Source organism: Drosophila persimilis, unplaced genomic scaffold (genome assembly GCF_003286085.1).
Source record: "Drosophila persimilis strain 14011-0111.01,24,50 unplaced genomic scaffold, DperRS2 tig00000002-arrow-pilon, whole genome shotgun sequence".
Lineage (NCBI taxonomy): Eukaryota > Metazoa > Arthropoda > Insecta > Diptera > Drosophilidae > Drosophila > Drosophila persimilis.
In genome coordinates, this window is record NW_020825289.1 from 8,520,321 (window position 1) to 8,538,403 (window position 18,083).

General features: G+C 49.9%; 1 protein-coding gene across 1 annotated transcript; it reads right to left on the reverse strand.

Annotated features, from left to right (window-relative positions):
• Positions 1 to 1,417: 1,417 nt before the first annotated feature.
• On the reverse strand, positions 1,418 to 15,820 carry LOC6590719 (polycomb group protein Psc). Its single transcript, XM_026984797.1, has 6 exons — positions 14,904 to 15,820; positions 12,890 to 12,982; positions 11,968 to 12,511; positions 9,949 to 10,039; positions 5,782 to 5,985; positions 1,418 to 5,657 (listed from the first exon to the last, which is right to left on the reverse strand). The coding sequence occupies exons 2-6, from the start codon at positions 12,932 to 12,934 to the stop codon at positions 1,940 to 1,942; spliced, it is 4,602 nt and encodes a 1,533-aa protein (XP_026840598.1). The 5' UTR covers positions 12,935 to 12,982; positions 14,904 to 15,820; the 3' UTR covers positions 1,418 to 1,939.
• Between the last annotated feature and the right edge of the window lie 2,263 nt (positions 15,821 to 18,083).

Consider the following 18,083-nt stretch of genomic DNA (forward strand, 5'->3'; position numbering starts at 1 on the left):
TTCTGTCATAAGCTATAAGTCCGCTGACAAACGTCCTGTCAAATCAATATCCTTCCAATGAGACCCAAACACGAATAGATTTCGAGCGGTTGTGGGCATATCAAGCATATGGTAAGAATCCCACGATACACGATACAGAGAGAGTGCTCTACCTGAGGGTAAGTAATTTTGCATTTGATATTATGCTTACATGGTAGCAATATGTGTGCCTGTGTACTCTGCACTCGCATCTTGTACTTACCGAAATGATTTATAAATGCCGACGTAATGCGCTAAAAGCCAAGCATATTAAACCGGTTTTCAGATGTGGCCTGCCTGCCACATCGTGGCACTGCCAGTGGAAGTGGCAGAAGAACTGAGAGGTACGTACGGTAAGACCATATATCTGCGTGGTTTTTGGCACTTTTGGGGCAAGGCAAGAAAAGGTGAGCTTTGCGAAAAGGGTTTAATTATTGTAATTGGAGTTTTCGGCTTAGGCCGCAAAATCGCATAAATTATTAAAGCCAGATGAGATGAGTGTTGGCCAGAGATGGAATCAGATGTTAATTGTTTTGTGGAGCCACATGGCAGTTCTCCCAGTAGCCGCAGCCCCCATATGACATAAATCTCTTCTGTGGAGGCAATTCTCACCTAATCAACCCCTGTGCGGCACTATCTCACCTCTCATCGCCTGTCCTGGGCGCCGTGTCCGTGTCTCTCTTATCTGGAAGCATATTCATTATACGAATTAGGTTCATGGCTCGGATTGGCATTCTTTTGGGACACATTCGAGAAAAATTGGCAATTTTTGAAATCGGAAACTCTGCAAAAAGTGCCAGAAAATAGGGGAAAAAGAAGGAAAACACCAAAGAAAATGGGAAAGGGAAACAACAACAAAAGGCCACAGGATTTCCAATCGTTTTTATTGAATGTTTCCGAGCGAAAAGAAAACCCAACGTTGGACGAACGAAGGGACGGACAGACTGGCGATGGCGATGCTGCAATCCCGTAGTGGCCGTCGCGTCGTGTCCGTCGCATCCGTATCAGCGAGAAACCCAATATAATCTTTTATTTCTTTGTCTCTCCAAGGGTCGTCGATGGGATGCCTGGGTCTGAGTCTGGGTCTGGGCCGGGTCTGCGGTGCTGTGGATTTTTCATTTTAAAGACTCTTTGACATTTTTTTCCCTGGCAGACAAACGGTGCGACGGAATTGGCAGATTAGAAATGCTCGAAACGCAGCGGTCGGTCATCGGGGAAGGTCGACCTCTGACCTTGAGCAGTTGATTAGCATAGGGATTGGACGATTCCATTGTCCGTGCGACTCTCTCTGTGTGTGTGTGTGTGTGTTCCGTTTTCAAAGTGGGAAAAACAGGAAGAAATCCAATGATTTTTTTTTTTTGGTATAAATTAGATTTTTATTTTTCTGCTTAGTTTTTGAGTAAAAAAGATTATATAAAATCGTATTTAATGGATGGTATTTACACTTAGGATTAGCTCAACTTTTGCCGCAGCACTTAAATATATATTTATATGATTATCGCATCTGCATAAATCGATTCTGAATCGGTGTCTTTTTTTCTGTATACATCTGTTAGATGATAAAATTATCAATATTTACATATGTAGGTCTATAGCCTAGGGGCTCGGATGGATGTGGCATGAGCCAGCTACCCCGTTCTGGGGTGGCATGGTGGTTGCTTCTAACAATAATTAGGGCGGGGAATTGGTTCTGGTTCTGGTACTGGTTCTGACTGGAGAACGGGGTGGCGTACAACTAAAAACAAAGTCTTTAAATATTAATTACAGCTATCCAGGAGCCACTGCTGCTACTGCTGGTGCTTCTGATGTTGCCTCTCCTTTAATGATGGCCATCTCACACCTCGCTCCGGATGCAGACTCGGACTCCCTTCAGCTTCCGCCTCAACGGAAACGAGTGGTATGGACGGGTGGCGGCTGCTGTTCACTTGCTCTTGGTGGCAGCCGCGAGGGGTGCGGCGGGGGTGGCCGCCGTCTGCTGACGTGGACTAGCCCCACTGCCGGCCTTGGCTAGCGATGATGGCGTGTGGCTGGATGGGGCTGTAGCCGCTGCAGTCAGCTTTCCGTTGGGCAGGGCTGAGGTCTTGGGGCTGGCTGCCGATGTAGCCGAGGAGGGGCTGGGCAGGTTGACGGTGGGCAGCATGGGCATGATCGGCTTGTGGTCCCCATCGCCTGCCTGGCCATTGGCCGCATTCTTCAGCTTCTGAAGGTAGTCGTTGAACGCCTCGTTGCCCGCCCGCTGCATCCGCGTGAGCTGTTCCATGAAAACCGCCTGCTGGTAGTTGTACATCGCCGGGGACATGTGCCCGATCTGGGCAAAGTTGTACAGTATATTCGACTGATTGGCGGCCGCTTGGGCAGCCTGGGCGGCTTGTGCTGCCTGGGCCACCTGAGCCCTGATCAGGTTCTCCTTGATGAAGTTGTTCAGATCCATTTGACCGGCAGCGGCCGCGGCACTGGAGGCGATGCTCAGCGGGGCGTTTAATCCCGGCAAACCGGGATGAGGCATAAGTTTTCCCATATTCCCTTGGACTCCACCCCCCAAAGCGGCGGACGAGGACGGGGGCGGTGTGGGATTCTTGTTTGCCTTCTTGCCACCCGTCTGTTGGCTCTTCAGCGGAGGACTCGGCTTCTGCGCCGGGTGACTGCCGTTGGGAAGCTTCGGGGGGGGCGGCAGAAAGACTGCTGCTCCTCCGTTGGGGGACTTCTTGCTGGTAGGCACCTTCTTGGCGCCGGTCTGGACCTGGCTTTGGGGCTGGCTGAAGTTGAAGGCGGGCGCCAGGCTGGGCAGCTTGGCGGCCATGTCTGGGATCTGGGCGTTCTGGCGGGGCAGAATGGGTCGGAACTTCTTGGCCGCCGGATCTCCGTTGGGAGTGGCTGATCCTGGTGCCGACTGTCCTGCCAACTTTGGTGACTTGTTCTCGCTGGCGGTGGGCGAGTGGCTTCCCATCTGGGCGGCACTGCGCTTCTCCGGACTGGGCGTCTTCTTGCTATCCGCCTGCGAGGGCGTCAGCACGGTCTTCAGGGGCGTGCCCTTGCCGCTGGCGGGGGGCGATATCTTGGGGGGTGTGATCCCACGGGGAGCGGTAGACGACGACGAGGGTGGCGGGGCTGTTTGCGGCAACTGTGGCGGCGTCATACGCGACATCAGGTGCTGCGGGGAAGGAATGGCCTTGGAGGGCGGAGGCTGCGTCAGCCGCATGGCGGCGGCGGCTGGAGCAGGAGCTGCGACTGCGGGTAGCTGTGGGGGTGGAGTGCGTCCGGGTGCTGGTGCTGGCGGCGACTGACGTTTCTGGGCCTCCGTGACGCTGGCGGCGGACTTCTGTCCCTGGTCCTGCGGCTGGTCGGGCAGTTTTACGATCTCGATGTAGTTATTGACGGGACTCTTGTGCTTCGGATGCGATCCGTTGCTGGCCGACGAGGAGTCGCCGTTGTCCCTGGAGATTGTGATCGACAGCGAGGAGGGGATGTTGATGTTGCACGAGTTGAGCAGCGACTTGACCTTCACCTGTTGCTTCTCGGGCGCGTCCTCGTGGCTGGGACTGGCGCCACGCTGGAAGGCATGGCCGGAGGACGGAGCTGCTCCCGCCGGATTGGTGTTCTGGTCGGCCTTCGTGGGCGGTGATGGGAACAGCGATCCCCCGCCGCTGCCGCTGCCTCCGCCACCGAGCATGCTCTGCAGGTAGCCTCCGGCGGTGGCCTGGCTCGGCTTGGGCGTGTACTTGTAGGTGGGCATCGTGGGGATGTTGTAGTTGGGCACGTACTGCGGCGAGCTGGGCGAGTAAATGGGCGAGTTGGGCGTGTACATGGGCGTGCGGCATCCGGGCGGGGCCTCCCGGCCCTTGGACTTGCTGGCATTGAACAGGGCCAAATTGAGGTAGTTGTTGGCCGCCTTGTTCTGGCTGCCATTGGAGCTGGGTGCCGGATGGGGTTGCGGTTGATTGTTGCCTACCGTCTTGCCCTGGCCTCCGCTGGTGTGGCGTGCTGCGTGGGTAGCTGCAGCGCCTGCCGGTGGCGGCGGTGGTCCCATCTTGGAGTCAGCCTTGGGCCCGTACACATGCGACTTGGACGAGGAGGCGCTTGTGCTGCCTCCAATCGACTTGATCTCGGTGCCGGCGTCTTTCAGCAGACGGTTGACATCGTTGGGAATGTTGGCGAACGGATTGGGTCGCGCCGCCTTGGGCAGGATGGGGTGGTAGCGCTTGGCGATGGGCGTGCGGTTGCCCGGAGCCGCCATCTGCATGCCTGGGTGGTGGGGCGAAGGCGGGGCGAATTGTGCCGCGAGCTGGGGCTTGCGTGACGCCAGCATCGGGGGCTTTGGCGGTGGCGGCATGAGCTTCTCCAAGCTGCCGACAAACGGTGGCGGCGTGGTCGGAGCTGGCGGCGGATGCGAATGCGAATTGGTGGCGGGCAGACGAATCTTGAAGTCCTCGCGAGGCAGGGGCGGCGAGAGCTTCGGCTTCTTGGAGACGGCCTTGACGGGCTCCTTGCTCTTGCGCTTCGAAGAGGCAATCGACTTGGGTGCCATTCCGGCGGGCGGCCTCATCAGCTCCCTGTCCTCCAGGGTGCCCTTGGACCTGCCGCTGTGATGCGAGTGGGACGCGGACCCAGAGCCAGAAGCAGTCGTTTTCGGAGGGGTAGGCGCTCTGTGGCTGCTGGGGGACCTCTCCGGGGACTCCACCTTGACCTTGATGGGCGTCAGGGCGAAGGACTTGAGGAACTCCGACTTGGGATCCTCGTGGCAGGAGCTGCTGGCCACGCAGCGTGGACTGAGGGTGCTGACACCGCTGGGACTGAGGATGCGCTCGGTGCGTATGGTCAGCGGAGGCACCGTCAGCGGGCTGGGGCTCTTACGCTTTCGTTCGCTGCTGCTGCTCGAGGACTTGGGACTGCCGTCCTTGTCCTTGTCCTTGCTGCGGTTCTTGGAGCGCGACTCCTTCTCCGGTTTCAGCGGCTTCACGATCTCCTTGCGCTCCGGGTCGGACATGTTGATGATGGTCACGCTGTTGTGCTTGGACAGATCGATCTTCAGCTTGATATTGAGCTCTCCGCTGGGTGATGGACAGGAGTTGGAGGAGGAGGAGGAGGATGGAGTGGTGGGCGTGTGATGATTGCTCTTGGCGCTCGACTTGGAGGACTGCGGCGAGTGGCTCTTCTCGCGCTTCTCCAACATATTCCGGTTGATGATCAGCTTGAGGGGCTCACTGGGCACACGGATCTCCTCCTGCAGCTCCTGCTTTATGCTGGCAGGCGGCGATACCGGAGCTGCTGTGGGCGAGGTTTGCTCCACCTTGGGCGCTTCTGGCGCCGGCGTCGGCTCCTGCTTCACCACCTTCAGGGGAGCTGGGAGCATGCGACGTGGCGGGGGCTTCACCTGTCGCTGCGGCGACTCGTACACCCTGAAGTAGAAGCGCATGGGCGCGTCCCGCTTCCACGTGTAGATGTACGCAATGTCCATGAGGGTGTAGTAGTCCAGCAGGACGATCGTCTTCACCTTGTACATAATGTCGATGCTGAAGCGCTGCACGTCGATGTCGAACTTGTCGTAGACGAACTTCTTGAGGTGGCTCACCCGACACATGGCCGGGCACTGGAGGTACCTCGGACGCAGGAACTCCACTTCTGATTCGGTGCTAAGTTCACTGTTGGGCCAGAGAGGGATGAAAGAGAGTGGCAGAAACCATAGATTAGTAGATGAACGCGAGGGGGATGGGGATGGGGATCTGGCGCTATATATAGGACTATATTGGTGCTGATGAAACCTACCCCAACTCCGCGTATTCCAGGGACAAGGACATGTTATCCGTGGGGCCGAATATCAAGTGCTCCGTATCATCGCCCCGCTGCTCGGGCGTGGCCAGGGCTGCCTCCTGCGGCCGATCCTTGTAGAAGGCCCGCTTCCGCATCAGCTCCCGCTCGTAGAGGCCCGGCACGAGCTTGTAGACGATCGCCTGGAGCGTGGTGTCCGATCTGCAAGGATAGAGATTAAGAAGACAACGGTTACAACTCGGTTCGGTTCACTTCGATTCATCCTGGTGCGTGCTCATTGGAATGGAAAGGACTGTGCGACAAAGACAGAGGAGAAGGAGAAGGAGTAGGAGCAGGGGCAGGGGCAGGGGCAGAAGCCAAAGTCGAAAAAGTCGAAACAGAGGCACTTCCTTGGCGCGGAAATGAGAACACACAAAGGGAGGAAGGAAGAGAGACAGGACAAGAAGCGCCCGTACAAATTAGGCGGCAGATGCAATTTTCTATTGCTTCAATGGCACGCAACAAAAACGCTAAACAAGGAGAGGCAGCGCCGCAGCAGAGAGGAGGGGGATGGTGAAGGGGAAGGAGGATAAGGAAACTACAGCTATTGCTCCTTAGCATGTGCTGCTGCTCGACGATGGTGACGACGGTGACGATGGTGATAGAGCGATGTGGTGTGGCATGGTGGTGGAGCGGCGGTGTGGCGGTGGTGGAACACAGGAACTCTCGCATTAAGTCGCCTTTCAAACAGCTCTACTCGCTCTCCTCTCTTCTCCTGCCCATGCAGGCGCTCACTTCAATCATTCCACGCACACACACACACACATGCAACCAACGAAAAGAAAAAGAATGAAGGAGAGTGGAGAAACCCAAAAAGGTCTTGAATGGAATAGAAAGATGAAGAGATGGAATGAGAAGATGAACGCGAGGAAAAGGTGAGCTACGGCGCAGATGATAAAGAGAGGGACAGGCAGGCGCTACGGAAGGGAAGGTAAGGGATCTAACCATTGAAGGGCACCGATCTTGCCAGACTGCTCTCTCATTAACATATCTTATTCGTAGACCTCGGAAATGTGATATCTCTGCGATCAATCTATCAGTATTTATTAACCTCCGAAATTGGATTGGATTTAAGCCAGCGATGGACATCAGTGAATGATCAAACAAATTAGAGATACCAAAACTTTTACCTCTCTCCCCCTCCCAGGGGCAGCACAACTTATTTTTCTTCTTCTCCTCTTTTGTTGTATCGCACTCAATCATCCCAATCCCCAATGCCACCCACTGTCAGGCGACTTCTTCAACTTGAAGTAAAGTTTGAGCTCTTTCAACTTTTATTTACTCTCTCCCACACTCTAGCTCTCCCGCTCTTGCTCACTTTTTTTTAGCTTCTTTCGGAAATCGCTCTCTCACAAAAAGAATACCAATGCACGCCAGAGCAACAACAACGAAACAGAAGCCGCAACTCTTCGCGCTCCCTCTCTCTCACTCTATCGCACTCTCTTCCCCTGCTTGTTGTTTTTCAGCTGTCCTGTCCCTTCGTCGGTGTCGGCGCTGCGTCGACGTCAACGTCATCGTCATTGTCGTTTGCCGTCGGCGAAAACCGAGCGCAAGACCCGCCCGTTAATTATCTTTGCCGTATTTCGATTTGTTTTCTTGGAAATGCGTGTCGTCTTGCGCCGCCAGTTGTTGTTTTTGTTGTTGTTGTTGCTTTTTCTGCTGCTGGAAGTTCTGCGTTTATTTTCCTTTCTTTCTTTCTCTTAGTTCTTCCTCGTTTTGGCAGTTTATATCAGATGATTCTGCTGGCATTGTCTCTCTTAAAGGTAGTCTACGGCGGCGGAGACAGCTATGAAAACATGGCCGAGGCCTGACACAAATACGGTGAAACCACAGTGGAGGGGAAAAATGTATAATCTTGGTACTACGAGTATATACAGTATTTATTTACAGAAGAATTTCAGTAAGGCTTTCTATGAATTAGTGCATTTTCCGTCTACACAGAATCCTGTAAAGATCCTCGAAACCTCTCCAAAGCCTAGAAGATCTGAGAGCGGTTCTATTACTATGAGATCTATAGCACCCAAAATGAGTGGAAAGAGCATGGAATTCAGTTGAAGTAATGCCTAGTTCAGAAGACTCTTTCTTTATGGCCGCCATTTGGTGGAAATCGAATTTAGAGTGATAAATATTTCTCCCCCACCTTTGTACAGTGAACGTTCGATAATAAGCAACAACAACAAATAACCCATAATTGTTCTGAAACTATCTAGCGATAACCGAGTGCTGTTTATCTATCTTGGCCGATAGGAAACACTACCTATCCTCGAGAGTCTTTGAGTATCGTCTGAAATGTCAGACACCACTACTCGTATTATTTTGGCCGTTGCTGTTGTTGTGCCCCCACCCCCATTCCCACAGTGCGAGCTTTATTTGCTTTTACAGCAAAAGGCGAGCTTTATTTTGTTGTTGTTTATCTTTTCAAAGACAAACTGAGTTCGAGTGAAACTGACTTTTCTTTTGTGTTTCGCTGCTGCTGCTGCTGCTGCTGCTGTTTCTTTTTTCCTTTTCCCTTTCCGTTTCCCCTTCCTGTGCCCCTTTTTTGGGTTAAACAATAAACTTTCGCAATAAATTTAATTGGAGACTTGAGACTGGCTGAATACTGCACGACTACTACTTCTACCACTATGACTGGGGCCACTAAAAATTCATGGAAAGCAGAGCCAACCAGCCAGCCAGCCAGCCAGCCAGCCAGCCAGCCAGCCAGCGGCATCCACGGGGCACAAAAGACACTTGTTTGCAGTCAACCTTGCCTCCCGTCCTCCTCCTCCTCCTCCCCTACCCGTAAGGCACTTCACACCATTTGGCCAGGGACTCAGTGGCAGGCAAAGCTACGAAAAGGTTCATCCATTCACCTGTTCTTCATTTAGTCTACCCCCCACAATATCGCCTCGCTTTGAATTTGTATTCATTATCTTTTTGTGTGTGTGTGTGTGCAACGGGAGAGATTACAACGTGCGGCGCTGGAGGCAGGCGGCAGGCGGCAGCATTGGTTGGATTGGGGGGGAAACGTGAGCGTGCCACCAGCGGGTGGTTTTCTGTACAGATTCCCATTAAAGTTGGTGCTGCAGCTTAAATAGATTCTGCCACATCTCCGCCTGGTTGCCTGCCTTCTACACGAAACGTGTTTTTCATTACGCAGCCACATTCCCGGGTCCCCCCCCCATCCCATCCCATCCCATACCAACCAATTCCATTCCATCTATTCAGCCAAAACAAAACGAAACGAAACGAAATGGAATGAAATGAATTGAAACGTGCCAGACAAGATGGTTCCACGTTTGCCAGTTGGACCGTCAAATAAAGTTAACCACAGCCAAAAGTTTCCACGAACAAAGGTGGGGGATTCCGAAAAGTGTCTTGTCTTAGTTTATGCCCCGCTTTGGGGCCAAAGGTTTTTTGATAAACTTTTCTGCCTGGCCACCGCCTCTCAACCGCAATTACCTACCACGCCCCCCCACCAACAGTCAACCCGTCAAACGATACGGAAAGTTGTGCGGTTCGAAGAAACTACTACTCCGATTCCACAATCCACCCACTGGCAGTGGTTTTCCCCGGGGAAAATCAATCTCTAAGTGAACTAAAACGGAAATTTTCCCCCCTCCAGACACTTGTAGGCAGGTCCCACATGACAATGAGTGGAAGTGCTTTGCCAGGAGTCAAAAAGCTAATCAGTGAAGCTAACGGAACGGAACCAATGGAAAACTGGAAACAAATATAACATGTCAAAACTCAGCTTGTCGCAGCTTTTCCATGAGACTTAAATACTGGATATTGGATTCTATTAACTGAATTAAAAACACCATTGAATGTACATGTGTACTTCCCACAAAGCTCCAGAGGGGTCTATTCAGTATACAAGATGTACAACAGCTCCTTAAGGGAGATAAGTATCTGCTTTCAAAGAGTTTTGCCAATGCCTGGGCTTCCTTTTACATTCCCCCATGCCCCATTCCCTCGTCAAGTGGCAGACAACGGCTGGCATCTTCAAGTACCCAACAGGCTCCTTCTCCATCTCCATCTCCTATCCATTCCATTCCTTTATTGTATCTATCATCTAATCGGTGTTGTCAAAGACAGACAACACGACGAACGACTCTATCTGGGCACGCTGAAGAGTCTACTCACTTGATATTCGGCTTGGCGTTGTTGATGACCATCTCGCACCGTGGACAGAAGCGATCCTTGCGCAGGTGATTAATGAGGCAACTGTGGCAGACTGCAAACAGAAGGAGAAAAAGTACATTAGTAGGGCTCTCAAATCGGGCTCAAATGCTGCCCGTACAATAGTGCCATAGAAAGAGGCAAATTAGGATGGGGGTCTGTGAATCGGCATACATAAATTGTACAGATTTCTGTTTCCCAACTCCAAGTCCCCCCCCCCAAATTGAAACGATTCAAATTTATGTAAAAACATTTCTGCTGCTCCGCCACTCTTCGCCCAGGCGCCCGAGCACTCTACCTTCTGGGCAAAGGAAACGCAATCAAGGCTCCCACCCACCCACACAGCCACCCACAGCCATGTAGCCAAAAGGAAAAGCAGGGAACACACACAGAATATACAGAGGCCCTGAGAGCGAGCCAAGAAAAAATTACTGCAAAAAAAGTTGTTTTGACTTTAATGCCAATGCCAGGGTCCTGCACGCTACAACTGTCACCCAGGAACCAGAGACCAGCATGGAGCAGGGGTCTCTATCTCTCTCTCTCCCAGTCTCTCTCTCTCTCTCCCTTTATTTTGGCTTGTTACGCTTGTCCGTCAGTTTTGGTCCAATACCGAAAATGTAATGCAGGAAGGAAATTCGCAACAGTCCGTCTTTTGGTGGGGTGGCAGGCAACAAAAAGAAAGAAGAAAAAAAACAGAGAGGAAAAAAAAAGGGAACTCTGGCCATGTTGCTGCCCCCCAAATGGCCTCGAGTGAGAGATGCTGCTGCTGCTGCTGTTGCCACAGCGACTGTGAGACTGCAGCAACGACGGCAGCTGTTGCCTGCCGCCACACACGGTCCACAGTACACACAGTACACAAGTCTAGAGTCCAGGTTTGCCCTCTGGGCCGAGAATCCAGTCCAGGTCCAGTCCAGTCCAGTCCAGTCCAGTCCGGGGCGTTTGACAGTTAGATGGGACTCCCGGGTGCTCTATATATCCGTCTGTCTGTCTCTCTGGTTGGCTGCTCCATTTCGTTTCAGTCCCCCTCTCATTCCCTCCGCAACTCTCTGGCTGTCTGACCAACAGATTTAAATGAGCCTGACCAAATGTATCCACGGCCACTGTGTGTCCATTATCAACACATTGGTTTCCTAGATTTACGAACATCAAAAGGAGGAAGAGCCGGAATAAAACGGGGAGGAGTTGCAAAATTAACCTTACGTCGCTTAAAGGGGGGCCACATTTAATGGCTTAGAGACAGAGAGAGAGATAGAGAGAGTGTGTGTGATATATGGTTATATTCTTTAGTTTTATTGGTTTAATTCCTTTCTGGGAATGCTAATGTCTTGGATTATTGGTGATTTCGGTAACTTATAGTCTCAGAAAGAATTACTGGGAGGAAAAGGATCCCCCAATCTGTTTTAAGAACTAAACCATCTTCAAAAATAAATCTTTTAAATAAGATTCTTTTTTCCCGAAATATTGCCATTTTTTTATTGATAATTCTTGAAAAATCCTTCAAATATTTCTTTATATACTTGGCTTATTCGCGGTTTCGAAGCTACATTTTAAGAATGTGTTAGCAATGTTTAAACGGTATGGATCCTCCTCTCTCCTCATCGAATGTCCCACCACAACAGTTGCCTGCAACGGTTTCCCAATCAAGAGTCAAGTACTTAGCCCTACTCCCCGTTTCCCTCCTTGCATGACTCGAGCCATTAATGGGCCCACAAACTTATCGCCCGACAACATCTGCGTGTCGTCTGTGGCACGACACCACCCCGCGTTCACCCCCCTTTCGGCAAACATAACTCATCGCGGCGAGGAAATTTGCCGAGTTTCCAGACAGTTACAGGAGACAGGACAGTGGGAGATGTGGGAGTGGAACGGGCGTAGAGATATACTCATTCTAATCAAGGCAGACCGATTAGGCGATGCAACACGACTAAGCTGAGAGGGAATTCTGCTTTGTGGTGGGACAGAGGGGGGGATGGGCATACTTACAGGAGTGCAGACACTCGACAATTGTCGTGGCATTGATCAGGTAGCCCTGGCACAGGTGACAGATGATGTGCGGATTAACGGCAGTCAGCAGGACTGGTCGTGGCGTTGTTGCTGTTACCAGTTCGGTGTTCCCGGGTGCTGCCAAATCGGAAGTATCTGCTGCCTCCTCGTCAGCGGAGGCGCCACCATTGCTGCTGGCATCCTCTGATGTGGCCGTTGTCGTCGACCAGGCCGACGATGAGCAGCATGAGGCGGAGGAGGAGGCGGCCTCGACTGATTCGACGACATTAGGAGTAGTTGCCGGTGGCGTTGATTCCTTCTTGATGTTCTTTTCTAACATGCTTTTTGCTGCTGCTACTGTTGCTGCTGCTACTGTTGCTGTTGCTGCTGCTGTTGCTGCTGGCGTTGCTGCTGGTGTTGCATTAGTTGTTGTTGTTGTTGGTGTTGCAACTGTTGCTGTTACTGCTGCTAATGTGTTTTCACTTTTTACTTTAATGCTGCTGACAGCAAAAACTTGCTGCTGCTGCTGCTGTTGCTGTTGTTGCTGTTGCTGTTGTTGCTGCTGCTGCTGTTGCTGTTGCTGCTGTTGCTGTTGCTGCTGTTGCTGCTGTTGCTGTTGTTGCTGCTGTTGCTGCTGCTGCTGTTTCTGCTGCTGTTGCTGCTGCTGCTTCTGCTGGCGTTGCTTCATTTGCATTTGCATTTTATCAGCACTTGTCGACGTCACATTTGTTGCAGTGGCAGTGGCTGTGGCTGTTGCTGCAGTTGTCGTTGTTGTTGGCGCTTTCAGAGACAAAGCCAGCTTTTTGCTGCTATTGCTGACAGCGCTGCTTTTGGCTGCTGCTTTCGCCGCTGCCGCTGCCGCTTGCGCCGCCGCTGGCGCTGGCGCTGGCTTTTGTGTGTGTGCCATTGTTGTAGTTGCAGTTGCAGTTGTTGTTGCCGCTTTCGACTCTGGCGTCATCATAATCATAATACTCGTTGCCTCGTATTCGCTCGTGTGTGTTGCACAAGCGTCAATCTGGAAAATAGACAAAGCAGAAAGTTGAAATTAAATGTGAAATGCGAAATGGAAATTTGTTAGGCGAGCGCGGAGCTTTCATGCAGATTGTAAACAAATCCAACGCCATGGCAAGAGCTTTAAGCTCAGCTCAGCTGCTCAGGAAAAAGCTGAATCGAAAGAATTTGTTCTGCGGACGGACCCAGAACTCTCTACGATCGGATTTCGTGCTCTGTTTTCCTAGGAGATTGGAACCCAGAAACGGCTGTTAATCGGAATAGCTGGAAATCGGAGCCAACTGTGAGTCAACAGCTGATCGAATGAAGAAAAGCGATACCAGGTTCGATTCTGTTATCTTTGTTGGCCCACAAAACAGATCCAAAACCAGACATCCAAAGCGGTATTTATGCAGCATTTAAAGTCAAAACAATGGCCACAAAGGTCCAAAGAGGCACTAAAGGAATAACTTTGAGGCAGCAGAGGAGGGGAGGGAGTTTGTGGCAGGGCACAAGCGGGGGAGGGATTTTAGAGGTAGACGAGGTGGTGTGGTTCCTTGTTCTGCCGCCACTGACATTAAACAATATGTAAGCCATTATATGCAATCAGTCGATGGATGCGGGGCCTCCGATAATGGATGTGTTGCTGTTTGGGCCCCTGCATAGCAGTGTTGCCATGGGAATGTTTGCAAATATTGAAATCCACAGCACTCGGGGGAGCATTGGGCGAGCACAGACTCCGACTCCGACTCTCTCGCACTCGCACCACCGAAAGGGGTGAAGGGATGGTCGAGTGGTGGGAGTGAATGGCTACCCAGACACCCGGAGTGGCAAATGGCAGTGGCAAGTACATGGAAAATGTATTCCAAACAATTTCAAGCTGTTTTTGCATCAACGCCCCGTTAAAAAGTCAAGGTACGAACACGAAAACTTTTACCAAAAACTTTTTCAGTCAACGAACCGAATGCGAAAATCATACCCGAATGGGAAATTGGAATGGGAATAAAACTGGGAATGGAAATGGAAATGGAATATGAATGAGAATGAGAATACGGAAGCGCAGAGTGGAGGAGAATAACAGACCTTGTGTCCGGGCGAAACCTCTTTAAATCCTTTTTACAGCAAAATTTAAGAGGCTGGCTGCCGACACAAGACTTTAACCCTTCCTTCCCATTCCCATTCCCATGTTCTGGTCCCATTCCCACAATATATACAGGCGGCTTTTTGTTGACGGAGGGGAGAAGAAACGCGCGCGCAAAAAAAAATGTGAGTACCAACATGAAAAGGATAATAAAAAGCAGCGGAATTTCTCATGTCTACGTGTGTGTGTGTGGGTCTACGAGTGTGTGTGTGTGCGTGCAGGAGTGTGGAAAGAATGGAAAGGCAAAGGCAAAGGGATGGAATGGTAAGGACTGTGCCTGAAGAGAGCGGTGAGCGGGGAGCGGGGAGGGAGGCAGAGCGCAGACTGTGACAATGCACGGCAACTCGACGGACGACAGCGAACGCAATTCGGAGAATGCAGGGCAGAGTGCTCCGAAAGCCGAGACTGCGGCTTTATCTCCTCTTTCACACACTCATACACACAGTTGCACTCTTCCAAGCGCCGACCGACCGACCGACCGTCCGCTTTCATTCAGTAAAAAGATGAAGCAGGCAGCAAAACAGAATGCCAGATAATCAGAGGTTGGAACCCGCACACACACACACAAACAAACACACGCACGTTGGACTGCGGCGGCTCTTGGGGAGACTTTCAATTGTGCCCAATCGAAATTCTCACTTTGGGGCAAGTTGTTGTTGCTTCTGCTGTCAACGTGTGTCGCCAGATAAGGGGCTCACAGCTGTGGGTGGGGAAAGAGAGAGAGAGAGAGAGAGAGTGGTGGAGCAACAGCTGTGCTTGAACAGTGTTGAGCAACGCAACGACTCTTTTCATTAGATATATTTACCTTTTGGTTGGTTGTATGCTGCTAATCCAGCCAGTTAATTGGCATCGTGAGGCGGGGGGTACGGGAACTGTATCCAATTGCAGGGTATTTGTTTGTAATCCACAGTGTATGCTAACGCTCAGCTTTAACACAGCGCTTCATTTCTTTTACTTCTCTTCTTTCTTTACTCCACAAACAAACACGAACACACACACTCACACTTTGCGCTCATCGGCGCCCTGCTTTCGTAAGCACCTTTATTGTGTATTCCGCTTTGCTCTATGTTTTCTGCGCGCACACAAACACACACGCACACGAACAAGAGTGAACCGAACCGTTTATATGGACGGGTATATAAGGCCGAGTGAGTGCTGCTGCCGCTGTTGCTGCGGCATTTGTCACACAAGAACGAGACACAAAGGAAATTTCGAGCATGCAACCGATAGTTGCCGTTGCATTTGATAATTAATATTTCTTAATTTTTTTTTATAATTTTAAATTATTTTAGCTTTATAGAAAACTTAAGCCGTTTACACTTGTGCACTTGGTTACTGTAAATATTTTAGAGCGCACTTTGGTAGCGATATTGTGGAGCACCGTACGTCCGTTTCAACTGCGAGCTGCGACCACGCTGTTTCTGTTTCTGTTTCTGCCGCTCGCTGCTATGTACAGCAACCTCTGCCGACTATTTACTCACTCACACACACTCGCGCGCACACGAACTCAGGTAGACAGCCAACTAACTGCCTGCTGCTGTTCCGCCACTGCAGCTATCTCGCTCGCTCTGGCCTCTCACTGGACGGCTGTTTCTTTCTGCTTCCTTCGGTTTCTTTTTTCTGCGCTCTCTCTGCTTCGCGTTGGTCTCTCTCGCGGGGCGTTTTATTCGTTTCCTTTCTTTGTTCCGTACTCGCAATGTGTCGTCCGCTACGAACCGTTCTCGCTTGCGTTTGCTTTGCATCTGAATCGCTCGCCTGCTTTTGCTTTGTATCTGACTCGCTGCTTCGGTCGCTTCGCTGCTGCGACGCTGACTGCGACGTTGGCTTTGCTTTTGCGTTTGGTGTTGGTTGCCTTTTGGGTCTTTTGCTGTGCCTGCTGTTTCTTTGTTCGTCGACTCGGAGTGTTTTCATGTACAGAGCTGCGCTGCTCTGTAGATACTATTTGGCTATGTACAGCAGAATCTATGTATCTTCTTCTTCGGATCTTCGTTTCGTACGGCCGTCTGTTATGTACATTTTTCCTTTCAGTCGCACTCTTTCCCTTTTTATGACTCTTCAACTTCTGATCCATATGCAAACAGTATGTACGTAATCCCATGTGCAAACACTTTGTAAAATGGTTCTGTACATAAGAGTATTACCTTACCTACTGGCCACATTTGCAGTTTACTCATATTTCGCCAATTTCCGTAGACGGAAAATTGCATATTCGCACGTAGGCGTACAGTACAGCGCAGCACAGGGCCTCTACCCCCTCTCTCTCGCTCGCACAGTCTAGGCCCCAAATTGGAATATCGGCAACAATCAGCAGGCAGCAGGCACGGCACTCGAGTCCAAGTCCCAGCAACAAAAGCTCTCCCTCTCTCTCTCTCTCTGTCTGTCCAATCAGTGGCAGCAACAAGAGCAGCAACTCCGTTCGTTTCCGTTTCTGCGATCGCGAATGTACCGTTGGATTACGTAACAGTGTAGATCTAACAGATAACAAAAGAGTCCCAGTCCCAGACCCAGTCTCAGGCCACGACGAGCAAGATGTTGCGGCACTTTCTATGCGAAAAAAATTGAATGTTTTTCGCGTAGGTTGCAGATTTCCTCAACCGAGTATTTTATGTTCATTTTCTGTGGAGATGAGATGCTTTATAAGGAAACAAAGCCAATCATTACCAGATATAAGCTATATGTATGTGTCTTTCAAATTGGAGAAACAACTGGCGAAATTCACAAGGTTTCCTCCACTTATGCGGAAAAGTATCTAGTTTCAATCAATCTTGCTGAAGGTATGAATTTATTCCCGAAACCCTTACGTTGCTTTCTTTTAATAGAATTGGAATCGGAGTAAGGGTTTCCCTGAAATGAATGGAGAAAATGGAAAGTAGAAGCTATGGTTAGACGATTTGGAATAAACTTCCGAACTGAATATCATTAGCTCGTGGATGGGGAACATTTTTGAACTACGAGAATAGGGAATCCTTTTCTTATCAACCTCTTTGTTTCTATAGCACTCCAGCATGGGGAAAATGGGTAATCCCTGGCAAAGAGCAGATAAAGTAGGGTCTCAAAAACTGAGGGATTACAGGAAGCTTTAGCTGCAGGGATTACACGTAGATCTGATTCGAAGTATAAAGTTACAAGAGGAAAAATAAAGTCTCACAGCCTCGAAAAACTTGAAAACCCATAGAAAACTTCAGTTGCAACGTAGAGAAATGTTTACGTACATCTGATATTCATAAGACAACAAAAAGCTCAGAACAAAATCTTTCGAAAACAGCTTAAATATCGCAGTGCAACGTGCACAACAAACAAAGGGACTCAATTTAAATAGAAAATATAACTCAATTATTTAAGCCTACTTTAAAAATTTCTGAAACTGCACCTTGGGCCACTTTAATATACAGCTTAATCTTTTGTTCTCCTTTTAAGAGTGTATTATTCGTTGGAATTCTCTCTCATTAGCTCAATTTAGCTGAGGAACGATTGTACTGTATAAAAAACAATATAGTTTTTGGTTGAAGGATTCAATAAAATCCAATGTTTGATTACAAATACTTAGCCAATTTCTTTTACTTGAAATTGAGGCATTCAATCTTCTGCAGTATGGAGAATATTGAAGATTTTCGGTAATACTCAAATTTATAATAGCGGTTATATATTTAGTAGAACTGATCCCAATAATCGATGTAAATATCTATAGAATCGATTGTTAAGTTTTTTTTAAAGCATCGATTCCATTTTTGCGCGAATTTTTGATTTTGTTTATATTATGGCGACCTTTTAAATTTTACTTATGCCTGCGTGAAAGCCTCCAATACAGGCTGCAAAACAAAGCCGGCTTTCTTTTCTTGTATGAAGACAAAAAGTACCAACATTGTTTTAAAAAAAACGTTCCTGTATCGTTATCTATGCATGATCCACGGAGTCCGAGAGGATTTTTAGACAGCTCTTCTATCCATCCCGCCTTAAGGACTAGAATTGCTGATAAGTTAAAAAA